Consider the following 18581-nt stretch of genomic DNA (forward strand, 5'->3'; position numbering starts at 1 on the left):
TAGATATTCCCTCAATAAGAAATTGAATACATTTTTTAAAACGTGTTGGCCAAAGGTGAGGCAAAACAGTAAGCTGTTTAATCCCAAAGAAAAGAAGAAAATATGGATAAGAATAGGCCAAAGAGTCAACAATCTTAAAATAAAAATGGTTCCAGTGGTAACCATTGATAATATAGTCTTATTCCTCACACATCTAATTTACCCTAGAAACTATGATAGAAAAAAAAGAGCTAACACTGCTTAATAGAAATACATTCATCTTGAATTCACTACATACCTGTTGTTCACCAAAACACAGAATTCAGCAGAAATTAAGACTGCACTGGACCCTATCCACAGAGATGGTTACTGAAAGTCTTAAAGGATGGGCACTACAACCCTAATATGGTTCCTAACTTCACCAAGAACAGCATTAATAAGAGGGTCTATGCATAATTATTTCATCTACCTATTCACAAGCATTAAAGTCTTAGAAACTATCCTTTTCTACTCAACTGAAGTCTCTAACAGAAAATACTGTTCATCTGATGTATGCTCTTTAAGAACAAAACTGTATACAGGAAATTGGTGAATTCCACTCTATTTTCAAAATGGCAGTAAAATGTCAGTTTGGAGGAGTATCTAGGAGTGTAAAACTGTACATACGCAAACTGAGATTAGACAGAGAAAATATGTAAAACAATTGCTCAAAGTTAGGCATTGTTTCCTCCAATTCTAAAGGTTATCAAAAACACTGATAAAATCCCAAAGTTCATCAACTGTTACATTAATGCTGAACATGTTTAATTTACATTTTAGGTTCTGTTAGAGCCTAAATATACTTGTCTAAACAGGACATCTGTTTTGGTTATAATACATTGTATCTTTGGCAAGAACTTATAATAAAACTAACAAAAACAATCAGGAATCTTTATTGGATCTGGCAACAAAAGCAGATTTGTAACCAAAAACCTTAAGACAAGAAATGACCATCACTGGGCTTTAGGCCAATTCTAATTTAAGTCAATAAACAAAAATCTGCAAGAGGGGCTACAGTGAGGGGGTGGGGTAACTCCTGCAGATATTTAAATTGGACTTAGGAACACAAAAACACATGGGTTACAAACTGGTGAAACGTTTTATTTTGATCAAAAACGGTCAAACTGAATTCAAATCCAAATAGTATTTTAAAACCATACACACATGTACATATACACACACCCAAACTATTCATTCCTTATGTCTCCTTTCCCAACATACTTCACTGAAATGGTCTATTTAAATATGTATTTTTAAAAACATTCTGCCTTTCAACAAAATGAACATAAATTGCATTGATTGTAAAACAGTTTTACTTTGTAATTTACCTTATATCACAAACATCCTAGAAAGGAAACCCTATAAACAAGAGCTCAGTGTTTATAATAGTCACAGAAATGGAGATGAGTATCAAGAGAAAAAAGGCAACAAAGTTCTAGAATGTCACAGTACATCATCTCAAGCCATCACTGTAGAAAGAAACGAGAAATTTAAATAACACAGCACCTTAACTTGTCATTAGGCATGATAATCTGGATATTAGTTTTAATATCCAGAAAATAATTTAGGCTATCCCAAGTTCCAAGGATGATATATGGTTTTTATCATTCCTAGAAAACTGCATATGGAGGAGACAGGATATTTAAATACAAAAATCCTGATTTCAAATTCCACATGTGAAATGGAAAATACAGCACTAGTGAGAAATTAATAACACCAACCACATCTTTTCCTCCATATAAAGCAGTATTAACTTCATAACATTATGAACTTTACATAGCTAGATAGACTTTAAGTTATATAGTTAAGCTTAGTGATTTTTTGGAAAGTAAGTTTCTTTACACCAAAGCAAAAGAAAAAGGTCCAGGTGGTTCAGGACAGGGGAGATCTGCTGCACATTATTCTGATAGTCACCCACAGAGTAAAAAGAAACCCTAGAAATCATCCAAAAATCTCTACCAAAAATTTCCCCTAGCATCACAAAATTAATTTATCCTTATTAAAATTCATATTGTTAGATTAGGTCCAAACACTCAAGTCTTTCAAAAACTTTTTTGGTCCTGATTCTAACACACCTCAATGTCCACAAATTTGAAAAGCGTGTCTCCAAACCTTGACTGAATTATTGACTAAAATGTTAGCTAATACAATGTTTGTGGCACAACACTAGAGATCTCAAACCAGACATCAAAACATTAGCTAATCAACATCTTTTTGGGAGCCATATAACCAAATCTCCAGTTCGTCCATAAGGGTACTAAGAGACTATCAATAGCTATGCTGAGGTCCAGATGTTTCTACCAGTCTAATTTTCCTAACAGAAAATGAAATAGGTTAAGACCAAAATGTTGTATTTGTAAGAAACGCGTGGTGATGTCCAATGATTATTGTTCTATTGTCCCTTCCTAAGTGCTCATAAACCATTCTTTCATAATTTAATAATAATCTTGCCTGTTCAACGTTACACTAAGTCATCTATATAACCTACTTTATTTTCCCTCTGGAAAATCAAAATAACATTGGTTCATCTCCAAGCTTCTACAATTTCTCAACAATTACCAACAGTGGTATCAAAATTTTATGTACAAGTCCACCCAGAACTCCAGAAAATGTTTCATCTGGGCCAGAAGATAAAATAAGAAACAGAAGATCTCTTAATATCTTCTTATTTTAATTATATTTTAGTTTTCTTTTATTGATACTTATTCGTCTTTTCAGCCCCCCAAATCATCCTATCTCACAAATCAAAAGAGAAGTTGAACAAGTCTACTCTTTTATCCACTGATTAGGATTATGATATTATCTACAAGCAATGAGATTTCTTTTCGAACTCTCTTTACCCAAAGATAATCATTAAAAGACTTTTATGCTATACATGGGGGGAAGCAGGTAAAGGAGGAATTCGGTTCTTAAGTTTTGGTCTTCCAGAACTATTTTTAACAGATCAGTAACTTCCCTCTTACATACATTCTTGGTTACTTACACTTCTTTCAGCTTTGTATATGTCCTTGTAAAATCCACACCTGGCAGGGAGTATGCAGTCAATACATACAAATTAATTTACCTTTTTTTTTTTTTCTTTGAGATGGAGTCTCGCTCTGTCGCCTAGGCTGGAGTGCAGTGGCGCGATCTTGGCTCACTGCAAGCTCGGCCTCCCGGGTTCACGCCATTCTCCTGCCTCAGCCTCCCGAGTAGCTGGGATTACAGGCGCTGCCACCACCCCCGGCTAATTTTTTGTATTTTCAGTAGAGACGGGGTTTCACCATGTTCGCCAGGATGGTCTCGATCTCCTGACCTCGTGATCCACCCGCCTCGGCCTCCCAAAGTGCTGGGATTACAGGCGTGCGCCACCGCGCCTGGCCAAATTAATTTACTTTTAGTTCCTAATCTTTTTCTGGTGGCAAAGCCCCTGGAAGTCAATGTGTTCTACTGAGAACACAATAGAATATTTGCATATTACATAATGCAATTAAATATATGAGCTAAATCAGATACTAGTTACTAGTAGACATCAAAAAATTAAGAAAAATACATAAATGTAAAACAAATTGTTCCAAACTTGGTTTGGCAAAGAACCTTTCTTGTATGAATGACATAACTCATACAAGAAAGGTTCCTTTCTTTTTTTAATTCTAGGGGAAAAAAACACACTTGATAGAATACTTAAGCATTTATTTTCTGACATACTCTAGTAAGTAGAAGACTTGATCTAGCAAACCAATCACCCAAACATTTTTATTTGTGTTTTTCTCTACTGGAATTATGTTCTCTTTTCCATAAAATTTTGTTACAAAGAGTGCATCTCTGAATTGGCCTATTAGAAGCCTTTTCCCTTGAAATAAGATTATAATAAAGTTTTAACGTGTTAATAACTAAAGTATTTGGAAAGTTTTCTTTGACATGAGGAATTTTAATTGAGATTGGGAAAATTCTATTCATTAATTTAACTTTTTTCCAAGGAATATGGTAAGGATCATGGCTCATTATTTTACTGGAAGAGCACATCTGTCCAGCTTACATATCCCAATGTGTTCTGAGAACCATCCCTCTATTTACTTTCCTTCAGAGGATCTTTTGCAATTGTATACGGTAGTCTGAATTTTATTTCTAAAAGCTTTCTAACTTTAATTAAAGACTCTTGCAGGCCAATCTTCTCTGTTAACTTTGCATTTTTAAAGGCTGAAAACTGTAATTTCATAGAACAATGTTCCTCAAACTTTTATGATCAACCATAAGAAATACATCACAACCCAGTACACAATACATATATGTAACGAAAACAAATATTCATGAGGCAATACTTAGCTTACTACACGAAATGCCCTTTATTTCCTATTCTTTTCTATTTAACTTTTTAAAAATGCTGGTTGAGACGCACTAAATGGACTTCACATTTCATCAATGGGTTACAAGTTACAATCTGAAAAACACAGGCTTATACGACACAGAAAAATGAGGATAAAGAGAACATGAATCTGGATAGTAGGATAAAGGAGGACACAAATTCATCACACTGTACTTCAGCACTGGAGGCTTCTTAAAATGTGTCTCATATACCAAGAATATCGGTTATAACTATACTTATCTAAAAATTGTACATCTTGTCACTATCGCCTTACCTTGCTTTTAATTCTCGATATAGAATTTTTCACCAACTGACATATATAAAAATACACACACACTTATCTTTTTCTCTGTTTTCTCCATTGGAATGCAAACTTTAAGAGGGGTAGGGACTTTACCTATACTGCTCTCGTTCCCAGCACACAATACTGTGCCTGTCACATAGTCTTGGTTCTGAGGGATACTCTGCTGACTGGATGATGGAAACAGGAGTAATGGGATGTTTTTGTTCTAGCTAAAGCATCAAAGGCCTGTTTTGTCAACAACAGCAATCATCCATCTGTGTCCTATAAAATGGATGTGTTTGGGGGGAGGGACAAGAGTTAGGTTCGAGAGAAAAAAATTCTTTGGGAAGATGACTGGGATGCTATGTTATTTTTCCTGCTCTGTCAACATTTCACATAGAAGAATATCTTATCCATCACATGCCAAGTGGAAGGTGCTTTACTGGGAACACTTCGTGAGCTTCACATATGCTCCCAGAGTATGGAGTGCTAAACATGCCTTAGAAAAATGAAAAGGAAGAGCTACCTCTGAGGGCACAGAAAAGTATGAGAGGAAGGCAAGGATGGGTAAGAAAGAGAATACGTAGCAAGCACAAGGTATGAGAGAGAGAGAAAATTAAAAAGGGAGACAGCTGTGCTAAGGATAAGTTGCCACTGGAGAGCAGGCAAGGAGGTATGAGCCAAATGGGCCTGCAGGAGGAAGTGTATGGTAGGCTTTCAACAGATTCTGTCCAAGAGGACTGAGCAGCGAAGTAACTCAGATGAGAATGGCTGGTCTGAAGCCCAGGGCTAAAGAAGGAAAGCAGGAACCAGTCAACCAAAGAAGATATCAGCTACATCACAGCTTCCTTGCAGGGGAAGTCTCAGAAAACAAAAACAGAAAAATTCTTCATAACACCCCATGAAAGGAAGCATCAGCAATTGTATTTCGGCCACCCAGAGGGCCTTAAAGGGCCTTAAGCTAGAATGCAACTGGTCCTACTTCCTAAGACCATGCTCTTTTTCCCCATTCTACTCAACTCTGAGGACTAAACTTAGAGGGATCAAAAATTCAGCTAGTGAGTTAGGGAAAATAAGAATAACAAAGAGGAAAAGAGAGAAGACACTAACTACAAATCCCAATAAACTACCTGCAAATCCCGACAGTGAAGTAGCATCTCCCAGAGTGAAACAGGCCTGACATTTAATTGAACTTATCTCAAGTTTGGAGCTCTGATTATTGCACTAGAGAAGATATTTCAACTGCTGAAATGAGACTATGCTAATAACTAAGAGAGACTGAAAAGGCTATGAGACCTGTCCATTATTTCAGCCAGGAATGAACATGAGTTCATCCAAACATGAGTTGAATAAAGAGAGGAGGTAGTAAAGAAAAAGTTGTTCTCTTCTTGTACCTTACTGAGTCTATCTCATTCAATCTGACATTTATAGGTGATAAATATTTGCTGAATAAATGCATGCATAGGTAAAATAACTACAAGAAAATATATAATAACATTAATATGATTCTCTGAGTAGTGAGAGTACCAAGTAGTGAGAGTACCAGTGATTTTTATTTTCCTCTTGGCATTTTTCTGGACTTTTCAAGATCTCCCTCTTAAGCATCCTTTTAAAAAAAAGAATATTAAATTGTCAGAGGATGAAGGCTGTATCATGTACATGTTTCCTCAGGCATAGATATCCTGAGGAAAGAACTAAAAGAAACAAGTAATTCTTAACTCAAAAGTGTAAATTTAGATGATTTAAAAGATCTTTATCTACTTTTCTTTATGGTCTGTCTTTGGTGTCTGAAAATAGCAAATTTTACATTTTAAGAAAATTTAAAATACAAAACCAATACGAGAAATTAGCTACTTGGATTCACCTTTTACTGAAAACAACTAAAATACTAGACCTATCTTCTTAAAGAGATGCGTGAGTTAGCAAGAAAGAAATTTTTTTGCTATAAAAAAAAAATGAAGTATATGTGAGAACCTTGATTTCCAAAGCTGACTTTCAGCTGAGGCCATCTGCTGAACGAAGTGTGTTTTATTTTCAAGTTTCATGGCCTCACAGAGCTTCACAGAACCAGAAGAACAAAATACAAAACCCAGGATCCACCTAAGATATAGATGTTAACAAAAGATCCCCTACCTACTCTCACACATGTAAAGCTAGGACTCCAGAGTTAGGTTAAGCCCTCAATATAAGAATAAAACAGAAATATAACTCATTATACTCTACCCCCAGGGGATCACAACGAAAATGGACTATCTCAAACTCAGTCACAGGCTGATGAAGGGGGGAATTGCTGATGAGAATATGGAACCATAAGCCATCTGTCTGGTCTGCAGCCTAAATTCACACTACCTGGGTAGTCAGAAAAAAACTCAAGTCGAGAATTTAATTTAAGTGATCCCAACCTGGGAGTATCTAAGGGAGTGCAGCAGAAACAAATGCAAACCCTCTTTGAAGCAACTTACCATCAATGCAGGCCTAAATGAATTCCCACAAAGTTCCATCAAAAGAAAAAGTTCACCATAAAAACTGAACAAAAAAGGAAAGAAAGCATCACAAAGCAGAACCAGCAATTACAGCATATAGCAGAAATAAACTTCCAAGGATTCTAGAATTATCACACAGATTATAAATTAAATCAAAGATTTAAAAATCAAAGGTTTAAAAAAAAGACAGGCTTGAAAATTATAGCCAGGAAAAAACTGTAGGAATCATCAAGCAGATATGAAAAACACAGAACTTCTAGATGAAAAATAAAACTAAAATTAAATGGGCCAAGTGTGGTAGCTCACATCTGTAATCCCAGCACTTTGGGAGGCCATGGCAGGCGGATCATGAGGTCAGGAGTTTGAGACCAGCCTGACCAACATAGTGAAACCCTGTCTGTACTAAAAATACAAAAAATAGCTGGGTATGGTGGCAGGCGCCTGTAATCCCAGCTACTCAGGAGACTGAGGCAGGAGAATCACTTGAACCCAGGAGGCGGAAGCTGCAGCAAGCCGAGATTGTGCCACTGCACTCCAGCCTGGGGCGACAGAGTGAGATTCCATCTTTAAAAAAAATAAAAAAAAAATTGAATAGATGTCAGTTCTCCAAAAATTAAATTACAGACTTAATGAGTTAAAACTATAAAACTTCTATGATTTTCTAGGAGAAAATCATAGTAACCTTGATTTTGCCAAAATTTCTTTTTTTTTTTTTTTTGAGACAGAGTCTCGCTCTGTTGCCCGGGCTGGAGTGCAGTGGCCGGATCTCAGCTCACTGCAAGCTCCGCCTCCCGGGTTTACGCCATTGTCCTGCCTCAGCCTCTCGAGTAGCTGGGACTACAGATGCCTCGCCCGGCTAGTTTTTTGTATTTTTTTTTTAGTAGAGACGGGGTTTCACCATGTTCGCCAGGATGGTCTCGATCTCCTGACCTCGTGATCCACCCATCTCGACCTCCCAAAGTGCTGAGATTATAGGCTTGAGCCACCACGCCCGGCCCAAAATTTCTTTAAAGGCCGGGCGCGGTGGCTCAAGCCTGTAATCCCAGCACTTTGGGAGGCCGAGACGGGCGGATCACGAGGTCAAGAGATCGAGACCATCCTGGTTAACACGGTGAAACCCCGTCTCTACTAAAAAATACAAAAAACTAGCCGGGCGAGGTGGCGGGTGCCTGTAGTCCCAGCTACTCGGGAGGCTGAGGCAGGAGAATGGCGTGAACCCGGGAGGCGGAGCTTGCAGTGAGCTGAGATCCGGCCACTGCACTCCAGCCTGGGCGACAGAGCAAGACTCCGTCTCAAAAAAATATATAAAAATAAAAATAAAAATAAAAATAAAAAGCAAAAACTATACCAAAAAATTGATAAATTGGACTTTCTCAAAACTAAAATTTTTGCTATTCAAAAGATCCTGTTTAAAAAAAAGTGAAAAGCCACAGACTGGGAAAAAATGTTTACAAAACATACACCTGACAAAGGGCTTAATTCAGAATAAACAAAAAATGCTTATTCAATAATCACAAGGAAAACAATCCATTTTTTTAAATGGGAAGATTTGAACAGATACCTCACCAAAGAAGATACATGGATGGCAAATAAGCAAATGAAGATGCTCATGATCATTAATCACTAGGAAAATGCAGATTAAAACCACAATGAGATATCACTACATATCCACTAGGGCAGCTAAATTTAAAAGGCTGACCGTACCAAGCACTGACCATAACTTCATAATTCCATTGAGGATATGGAGAAACTAGTGTTACGGAATCCTTAGGGTGTCACTTTTCCAGCCAGATACCTCTGTGGCCAGTGGCGCCTTTGTCCGAGTTTTGCTCAAGCTCCCTGGACTCATTCCACTCACTCAAGCTGGCAGGCTGTGCTTGGCTGGTGCTACACGCCCAGATCTCACCCTGCCAAGGGTGAGCCAGGCGTAGTGTGGTGAGCAGTGTGTGAGTGAACAGAGGGTCCGGCCACTGTGCACAGGTAGGTGTGCCAGCTGTGGCAGGGCAGGTGGTGCCATGCAAGGCTGTGGCTGGACGAGATGTATCGCACACAACAACCACTGCAGACACCCACATCTGGACAAGGGGAACGCAGTGGTGCTTGGAAGGTGGGAGACGCCAGGAACCACAGAGTCCCAAAGAGGGTGTCATAGCCCTGGCTGAGGGAGCACCTAGGTCTGGGCTCCCCAAAGGGTTGCAGCTAGCTCTTTTCTCCTTCTCAAGGTCTGCAACATGGCAGGCAGGAGGGCATGTTTCAGCCCTGTTTGTGTTACAGTTCTTTCAGATCCACCATTTGGTGGGACCAGAGTTCTTGTCCCATGTCCAAGAAGAATGAAGTATGTGGACAACTGGAGGGTGAACAAGGCGTAGAGGAACTTCATTGAGTGACAGAACAGCTCTCAGAAGACCCAAAGTGGATAGACCCTTTCTGCAGGCAGGTTGTCCCAATGAGTATCTAGCTCTCAGCAGAGAGGAGACCCACAGTGGGAAGCCCCTTTCTGCAGGCAGGTTATCCCAATGAGCGTCCAGCTCTCAGTGGAGAGAAGATGAGCAGTGGGTAGCCCCACTCTGCAGGCAGGTCTCCTGACAGTGTCCAGCTCTCAGCAGAGAGCAGACCCAAAGTGGGTAGCTCCTTCCCACAGCTGGTAGTCCCAACATCTGTGTCAGTCTGGCTGAGTCCAGGGTTTTTATGGGCTCAGAAGTGAGGAAATGCATGCTGATTGGTCCATGGGTGGCCACGGGCACTGGAAAAAGTACCGTAAGTTCTCACTCCAGGCCACAGACTCCACCCAGAAATGATAGCCCGGCCTCCAGGCTTCATGTAGGCCCTGGCTTGGAGGTCGGGGTTTCACTGAGACCTGCCCCTTGCCGCCCAGGAATGTCTGCCTCCCACCATCAACATGCATCCACGGTGCCTGGGCTGTTTGTGCCAGGAGACACCTGTAGGCCTGTGCCAAGCTGCCCTTAGCCATCACCCCACCCCAGCCTCACTCCTGTGTTTGTTGGTGCCCAAAGTCCTGAACAGGCTGAGGCAGGAGGGGCTGGTGTCAGCACTGCTCCGAGTGCATGCACACCTGTCCAGGTCACAACAGTGCCCAGGCTCAGCCTCAACTTTGCTCTGTACTGGAGCAGGTGCTGGGAGCAGGGAGAGACCAGGGAGCTGGAGCAGGCACTTCCAAGCCTGCAGGGGCAACACAGGCCTCTGAGAGCACAGGGATACTCAGGTCCAGAGCTGCAGCTGGGCAGCTGCAACTGCACCCAGGAGCATGGGACTTCTGCCTCACTAACCTGGTAGGAGGTGGGGCTCCCATCACCTACAGAGCATGCAATCCCAGCCACAACTTCCCTGCTACAGCCGGTGTCTTCCCAGCAGCTGCTCCAGATGGGCCGCCACTGCCACTACTAGAATTCTGATACACTGCTGGTGGGAAAGTAAGATAGTACAACCATCTTGGGAAAAAGCTTGACAGTTTCTTAAGTTAAACATATACCATACACCACACAACACAGACTTTCCACACCTAGTTATTTACCTAAGAGAAATGACAGCATATATCCATACAGACTTGTAAACGAATGTTCATGCTGCTTTACTGGTAGTAGCAAAAAACTAGCAACAACTTTAATATCCATCAACAGGTGATTGAATAATTGTGATACAGCCAAACAATGAATACTGTTCGGTAATAAAAAGAACCACTGGTTTCTGCAACAACGAGGATGAAATCTCAAAATAATCATGCTCCATGGAAGAAGCTAGCAAAAGATTATATACTGTATGATTCCACTATGTATGAATCTAAAAAATACAAACTAATGTATAACTACAAAAGCAAAATAAGTGCCTACTATATGTCAAAAGATTGAAAATTGCAAACCATTCTAGCATATACTTTTAACAAATGACCCATAAAACTGTAGAATTTTTCATGAACATTTTCAACTTTCATTTTTTCATGAACATTTCAACTTCAACTATCACAACTCAGTATGCGATAACTGAGACTTAGCAAGGTTATATTCCGCAACTGTACCCCAGTTTAACTTTTTGCTCCTTTGGTAATTAGAATTTGTAGCTTTGGATGGCTTGCCCCATAATACATGTAAGTATCATGATTCGTAAGGTATTTTAAGGGTAGGGAGAGAAATAAATGAGAGAAAAGATAGATGAATGGGTCAGGTTTCATGGGGTTTATGCATGGCATTTGTTAACCTATGGTAGCATGTTGAGGCAAAGAGTGTTGGAAGGAACAGATAAGAGGAAATGTGCTGGTAGATATGGCTGGAAAAGGTTTTTCAGGATGAGTGGCTGACAAGATTATAGAAATACCTATCAGATTATCTGTTCAGAAGGTATTAAAAATGACTGCCAGAGAAAGCCTAGAGATTTCAATTTCAATATAACTTCAAAGTGTTAAGATGAGAAAACATACTTTTCTCAAATAGGCACTTTGAATTGGCAAAATGATAATAAAATGAAATTAACCAGCTGATTTTTCTAAAGCACTTGCTACAAATTCCAATTAGATATTTGCGTCATTTAAAAACTTCAAAAGCACATAATATTAGCAAAGAAATGCAAAAAGTACTTTAAAAGACTAATACACTATAAGTAGAGTTAAATCAGAACTGCAAAATTGGTTCAACTGTAGAAAATAGCTACTATAATTTATCACACGGGTAGATTTTAAAACCCCATATAATTATAGCAGAAAGGAGAAAACAGATTATAGGAGAAAGACTACCATCCAAAGCAAGTCTTAAATTGCAACAAAATGGGGCTCTTCTGAAAGAAAATGCCTAATGGAGACTATATTCATAAAAGTGCAAAGAAGGGACGAAAGATCCTGGCTAACACGGTGAAAACCCGTCTCTACTAAAAACTATAAAAAATTAGCCAGGCGTGGTGGCGGGCGCCTGTAGTCCCAGCTACTCGGGAGGCTGAGGCAGGAGAATGGCGTAAACCTAGGAGACAGAGCTTGCAGTGAGCCGAGATCGTGCCACTGCACTCCCGCCTGGGTGACAGAGCGAGACTCCATCTCAAAAAAAAAAGAAATTATTTTAATATATTAATGGGGTCTCCCTAATGTCAAAGATTAGCCCACACTTAACATATTTACTAAAAACAGCCTTAAAAATAGGAGATACATAACACATTCCATTTTAAATCTTCACAATGGTCAATGGTGCTAACAGGTAAGTAACATTTCCACAGAAGAAGATGCTAAAGCTAACAGAGGATTAAAAATATATGGCTAATCAGAGGCAGTAGGTGGCAGGCCTGAACCTAGGTCTGTCTCTATAGCCCACATACTTCACATCATACCACAGCACCTGTTGTGAGGCTCAACTAAAACGGCATCTAATTCATATCCATTAATAAGACTGAACATCTGATGATACCATGATACATAGTTTATTATTTTACAAAAGTGTGATAGACATTATTACTATCCAGTGATAGATTTTACTATCATCCTTATTGCATCAAGGTGAAAATGAACTTTATGTAGGTTTATTAATTTGCATAAGAAAATACTGCCTCTAATTTCACTGCACTTTTAAATACATATAATTCATATTTGTAATAAAAGTACATATATAAACAAACACTCATAAAAAAACATACTGTTTATTAAAGCCTTAGTGTTTTGTTGTAATTTGTTATCTCACTTTTAATACTGTTAAAAAACCTGTAAGGTAGATATTCTTTTCCCCATTTTAAAAATGAAGGAAAGTGAAGCTAAGAAAGGCTAAGTAACTCTTCAAAACCTGCCTAACTAGTAAATGATTAAAACAAAAGATGAACCCAGATTTGCCTGACCCCACAGTTCATCCTTCCCTTTCTAATACTACATACTGCCTAAAGTTCAATAAAGGGATATTCTATAAGCAAATGCAGAAAAAACTGAAGACATCTTCACTACTTAATATTTTTTATGATTTGAAAGTTGTACTTACAACCACTACAAATGTATGCAAGATATTTACATGAAATTAACGTGAACGGGTTAAAAAAAAAATCAGAGAAGGTACCTGAAATAAACTGAACCAGCTACATCAGTGCTTGTATTAGTTTCTCAAAAGGACTGGGTGCACATTTGCAGTTCCCAGAATAGGGAAGAACCACAGTATTTCCCAGGCCAACTTAACTTACAACAAGAGAGGCCGGGCGCGGTGGCTCAAGCCTGTAATCCCAGCACTTTGGGAGGCCAAGACGGGCGGATCACAAGGTCAGGAGATCGAGACCATCCTAGCTAACGCAGTGAAACCCCGTCTCTACTGAAAAATACAAAAAACTAGCCGGGCATGGTGGCGGGCGCCTGTAGTCCCAGCTACTCGGGAGGCTGAGGCAGGACAATGGCGTGAACCTGGGAGGTGGAGCTTGCAGTGAGCTCAGATCCGGCCACTGCACTCCAGGCTGGGGGACAGAGCAAGACTCCGTCTCAAAAAAAATGAAAAATAAAAAATAAAATAAATAATAAAAAATAAAAATAAATTACAACAAGAGAAAGAGGGAAAAATTCTGCAGTGGATGTTTCAATCTGTTTCCTTCTTGAATCATGATCCCATGGCAACTATAGTTTGTTCCTGACCTTCTCTTACTCCCCTTGTTACCCTGAGTTTGTTTTTCTGACTGACTCTGACTACACTCTTGGCACTCTCGACTATACTAACTGCCTGGCCCTTCCCTTTTGGCCTACTTACACAAATCCTAGAATTCTTCCTGTGTTAGGTTTTACTTTCTGTTAGTTTGTTGATCCTATCAGCCACCTACTCATCAGTCGACTATTCTTTTAGTTATTAGTTTTCTCACTAGCAGTGGGAGATAGCTCTTGAGCACTTTCTGTTAAATATCAGCCATTATAACTACCCTCTCTCCTAGAATTAAATCCTTTAGGACTTAATATTCTACTATAGTTTGGAAAAGGTAGACATGACTATTGAGATCCAAAGAGCAAGTAGGGAAACAATGGTGAAAGAAAGCAGAACTACTACAGATGCAGGGACAAGACTAGAGAAATTGGGTCTCTAATCCAAAGCTATTCACAAGTTATCTGTATGGCTATATGAAATAAAAGTTTGTGACCAAGGGATAAATGAGGAAAGAATACTGGAAATACTTTTTAATTCATAATACTTACCTTGGCTTTCAGTTCTGAAGGGTAATGATTCATAGGCTTCAAAGCTTTGGGAGAAGAGGGCTAAGTTATTCACAGTCTACTAGCTGCTAGCCTGCCTGGTACATCATTCTACTTATTATTCAATAGTTAACTAGAACCCTCACACAATGTATAGCCTAGAAAATCCGATGAAACTGAGCCCTAATGTGCTGCTTCTGTAAAAAGTTTCTGGACTCTGTCCTGCTCTAATCATTCCTATCTCAAATGTCTCCAAGACTCAGACACTTTACATTATCCTGCAAACTTCTCATGAACACCAAGAGGTGATCTGGAGGGCAAAGAAGAAGTACATCTTAAAAAGAGAAGGGAGGATTCATCACAAAACGAACTTTAAAGTTCCCATGCTTCTCCAAGAAAAGAGACATACGTAACAGCCTTACCAGTAAACAACATCCAGTGGTGCAAAATAATTCTTCATTATCAGGTCAGCAAAGTAAGCTTCTGTTTCTCGGCAGGCAGTTCCATTTCCAATCACCACTGTGCTGCAGCTTCAAGTCAAGAAACAGAATGACAAACTGAATTTCCAGGCATGCTTTGAAAACAACCAGAGAAAATGTACAGAATGCACAAATACTATTATATGATGTTCTTATTCTCTCATATATACAAGCAACCTGTCCACTGTTGCACAAGAAAAACAGAGACTTATATAGAATAAAAGACACTGCCCTGCATTTGGTATAGGAGGCAGCAAAGAAGTATTTTACTGTCACACTATCTCAAAAAAGTCAGCTTTCTTCGCATCGAGAAGGAACCAAAATTAGACATGGGTAAGTCAACTCTGCAGCCATCTAAGCCACAGTAAAATACTATGATTAAATTATATAATACATTGTCAATTTCTGAAACTTCTAACTACAACCACATCTATTCCTCAGATGGAAAGAAGGGAGGGAGGAAGGGAGGCAGAAAACTGGAACAGAAGAATGAACTGCTCACATCTGCCCATATTACCTCCTTTATTTGTGAAGGTGGCAAAGGAAGGGTGCAGTGTTTCTCAAGTCTCCACATGCAGAGTTCTCCAGCAATTTTGCCCCAGCACTGTTTTACACGGTTCCTTCTCTCTCACAAAGGCATCTCCCTTAATCCCTCCCTCCAAATTAGGGGCTTCAAAGGTATCTCTGGTTGGCTGAGCCACTGAAATATTCAAAAGATTACTTATTTTCATACTTGAAATTCAGCAAAAGCCTCTTTATTTTCTCTGCCTCTCGGAAGCCTTGTCCACAATGCAAGTAAACCACATCAGTGTGAAGTATCTGACCTTTAAAAAATGAAAAGAATAAGCCATTTTACAAGAAATTACAAAGTGAAACACATCAATGATTTTATTAAGCAAGTTGTAACAGAAAAGAAGACTGGCTTGTTTTTTAAAATGGAGTCTGAATTATTCATATTCACTAAATCAGATTCTTCCTAATCACTCTGAAGTATTGCTCCTTCCAATGTCACAGGCTTCTGTTTGCTACACAAAACTACTATTAATTGGAGAATATACTAGGATATCTAAAAGAAAAATGGCTTTCACTAACATCTAACATTAATAGTAGTAAAAGCAAACATTAACTGAACTGTTAGTATATGTCAGACACTGTTATGATACTATCCTACCTCTTTTTCTTTGGTTGTAGATACATGACTTTATTTACCTTGTGCATATTTAAGACTTATGAGCTTTTCTATATTGCATTATACAGAAAAATATTTTATTTTTAATTAAAAATATTTATTTTTAACAATTAAATAAATAATTAAAATTATTTTGATTAAACGTATTTTTAAAAATTTGAGGATAACTACCTAAAGAATAAAAATGAGCGGCCAGGCGTGGTGGCTCAAGCCTGTAATCCCAGCACTTTGGGAGGCCGAGACGGGCGGATCACGAGGTCAGGAGATCGAGACCATCCTGGCTAACACAGTGAAACCCCGTCTCTACTAAAAAATACAAAAAACTAGCCGGGCGAGGTGGCGGGCGCCTGTAGTCCCAGCTACTCGGGAGGCTGAGGCAGGAGAATGGCGTAAACCCGGGAGGCGGAGTTTGCAGTGAGCTGAGATCCGGCCACTGCACTCCAGCGCGGGCGACAGACCAAGACTCCGTCTCAAAAAAAAAAAAAAAAAAAAAAAAAGAATAAAAATGAGCTAAGAGACTAACTTAGAAGTTAGGAAAAGAACAGCAAAATAATCCCAAACAAAGCAGAAGAGAGAAAATGTTGCAGTTTAAAGCAAAAATTAACAGAAAAAATACAATAGAAAAGATCAACATAGTTACAAATCACTTAAGAGAAAAACATACTTTCAGCAATACCAATCAAGTAAAAGAAAGGATAGAAGATACAAATACAGTAATTATATTAGGAATAAAAAGAAGATATAACTACAGATTGAGCACAGGTTAAAAAGATATCTACTATTATAAACAACACTTTAAATTATGAAAACAGATAATTAGAAATATCTTACCAAAACAGCTTAAGAATATAGATGTGTTTGTGACGTTTTTAAAAGAATTATCCTATTAGCAATACAATAACTGAAAACTGATCTAACAACATACCCAAAAGAAAGAATCATAACCAAGTTCCATTAATCTAAGGAAAGTGTGACTTGACATTTTTTAAAAATCCAGTAATATAATTCATCACAGCAACACAGTAATGAACAAAATATGTCCATATGATATTTTAACAGATGCAAAAAAAAAAAAAACAAAAAAAATTGATAAAATATATTTCCCACTGGCTGTAAAATGAACAGCATAAAAAGACAACTAAGGATAACAAAAACAAAAAGTCATGACTATATCTAGAACATAGATAAAATATCCCCACAAAACCCCCCCAAAAAAAGCAGGTGGGAAAAACGTACTGACAAGACACCTATGCATCAGTATCTGCATGGAAGGAAGCAGAAAGAAACAATGGAATATCTGATGGAACTGAGAACAGGAGAATCCCAAAAATGTCAAAGACTACTTCCCTGGAAATCACAACAGTCAGTTTGAGAACGGCAGCTGAAACTGAGAGAGGTTCAGTATAAAGGGTGCCCAGTAGTTCTGAAAGGATTAGAAAACACTGATCCCTATGAACTCTTGAAACTAACTAGTAGAAGATACTTTTCAAGACAAAAAATTCCACACTGAGGAAAAACAATTGGTAATCACATCCAAACCGAGCAAAGTAAAGATAGTAAGAGCAAAGGAAAAAGAAAGCCCAGATAAAGGAAAGCAACAGAGAAGCAGATTCCAGAAAGTATAAACTGTCTCTCAATCCACACAAAATTTTTTCTGTTAATGATTTGGAAAAAACAGAAGAGAAAGTTCTAAAGATATACAGTGAGAACAGTTTGCCTGACCCAGCCTCTACTAAAAGTTCAGGCAAACTAATGTATAAAACTAAGCAAAAGAAATGCATGATGGTCAAATTCTACATAGAATGGTTTTTTTAAAAACAAAAAAAATTTTAAAGGAGTAATATAATGTCCTTACAGAAAGATGTGCCTAATGTATGAGAACAAGCTTCTTAAAAAGAAACATTACAGAAAATAAGAGTAACGTAAATCTGGCTCATGCCTGTAATCCCAGCACTTTGGAAGGCCAAGGCAGGCGATAGCTTGAGCTCAGGATTTCAAGACCAGCCTGGGCAACATGACGAAACTTCTTCTCTACTAAAATTACAAAAAAAAAAAAAAAAAAAACAGGCATGGTGGTGCGTGCCTATGGTCCCAGCTACTCATGAGGCTGAGGTGGGAGGATAGCTTGAGCACAGGAAGCAGAGGCTGCAGTGAGCTGAGATCGCGCCACTGCGCTCCAGCCTGGGTAACAGAGCAAGACCCTGACTCAGTAAAAATTAAATATATAAAAGAATAACATAAGTCATACTTAGAAAATCTCAGAAATTAGATGAGATAAACTGGGAATTAATTAGAAAAAAAATTTCAGAAATGAAAATCTAAACTAAAAAAATAAAAATAGTAAATGCTAACAGAAAATAAAACAAGAAGTTAAAAGATCAAAAAATTAGAAATAAAGTTCATAGGGAGCTATAACCCATTTTTTAAAGTATCAAATGGAAATTCTAAAACTGAAAAACCAATCATTTGAACTCAGTAGATGGTTTTAGTAACAAATCAGACATAGCTGAATAGAGGATTAATTAACTTAGATGATCAACAGAAAATAAACAAAAAGGAGAGAAGAAACTGAAAGGTATAATACGTATGTAATTGGAGTTCCAGAAAGAGATGCTAGCAGCTCCACAAATCCTAAGTGGAATT

At 38.4% G+C, this 18581-nt stretch overlaps 1 protein-coding gene across 1 annotated transcript in view; it reads right to left on the minus strand.

Moving 5' to 3' along the window:
• Positions 1-18581, minus strand: part of SRBD1 (S1 RNA binding domain 1) — a 221757-nt gene that overhangs the window by 141474 nt on the left and 61702 nt on the right. Inside the window, exons 13-14 of the mRNA XM_007970760.3 lie at positions 15483-15573; positions 14693-14800 (exon numbers count right to left, since the gene is read on the minus strand). Coding sequence (XP_007968951.1) covers positions 14693-14800; positions 15483-15573 — 199 coding nt within the window. The remainder of the gene's footprint in view (positions 1-14692; positions 14801-15482; positions 15574-18581) is intronic.

Source organism: Chlorocebus sabaeus, chromosome 14 (assembly GCF_047675955.1).
Source record: "Chlorocebus sabaeus isolate Y175 chromosome 14, mChlSab1.0.hap1, whole genome shotgun sequence".
Lineage (NCBI taxonomy): Eukaryota > Metazoa > Chordata > Mammalia > Primates > Cercopithecidae > Chlorocebus > Chlorocebus sabaeus.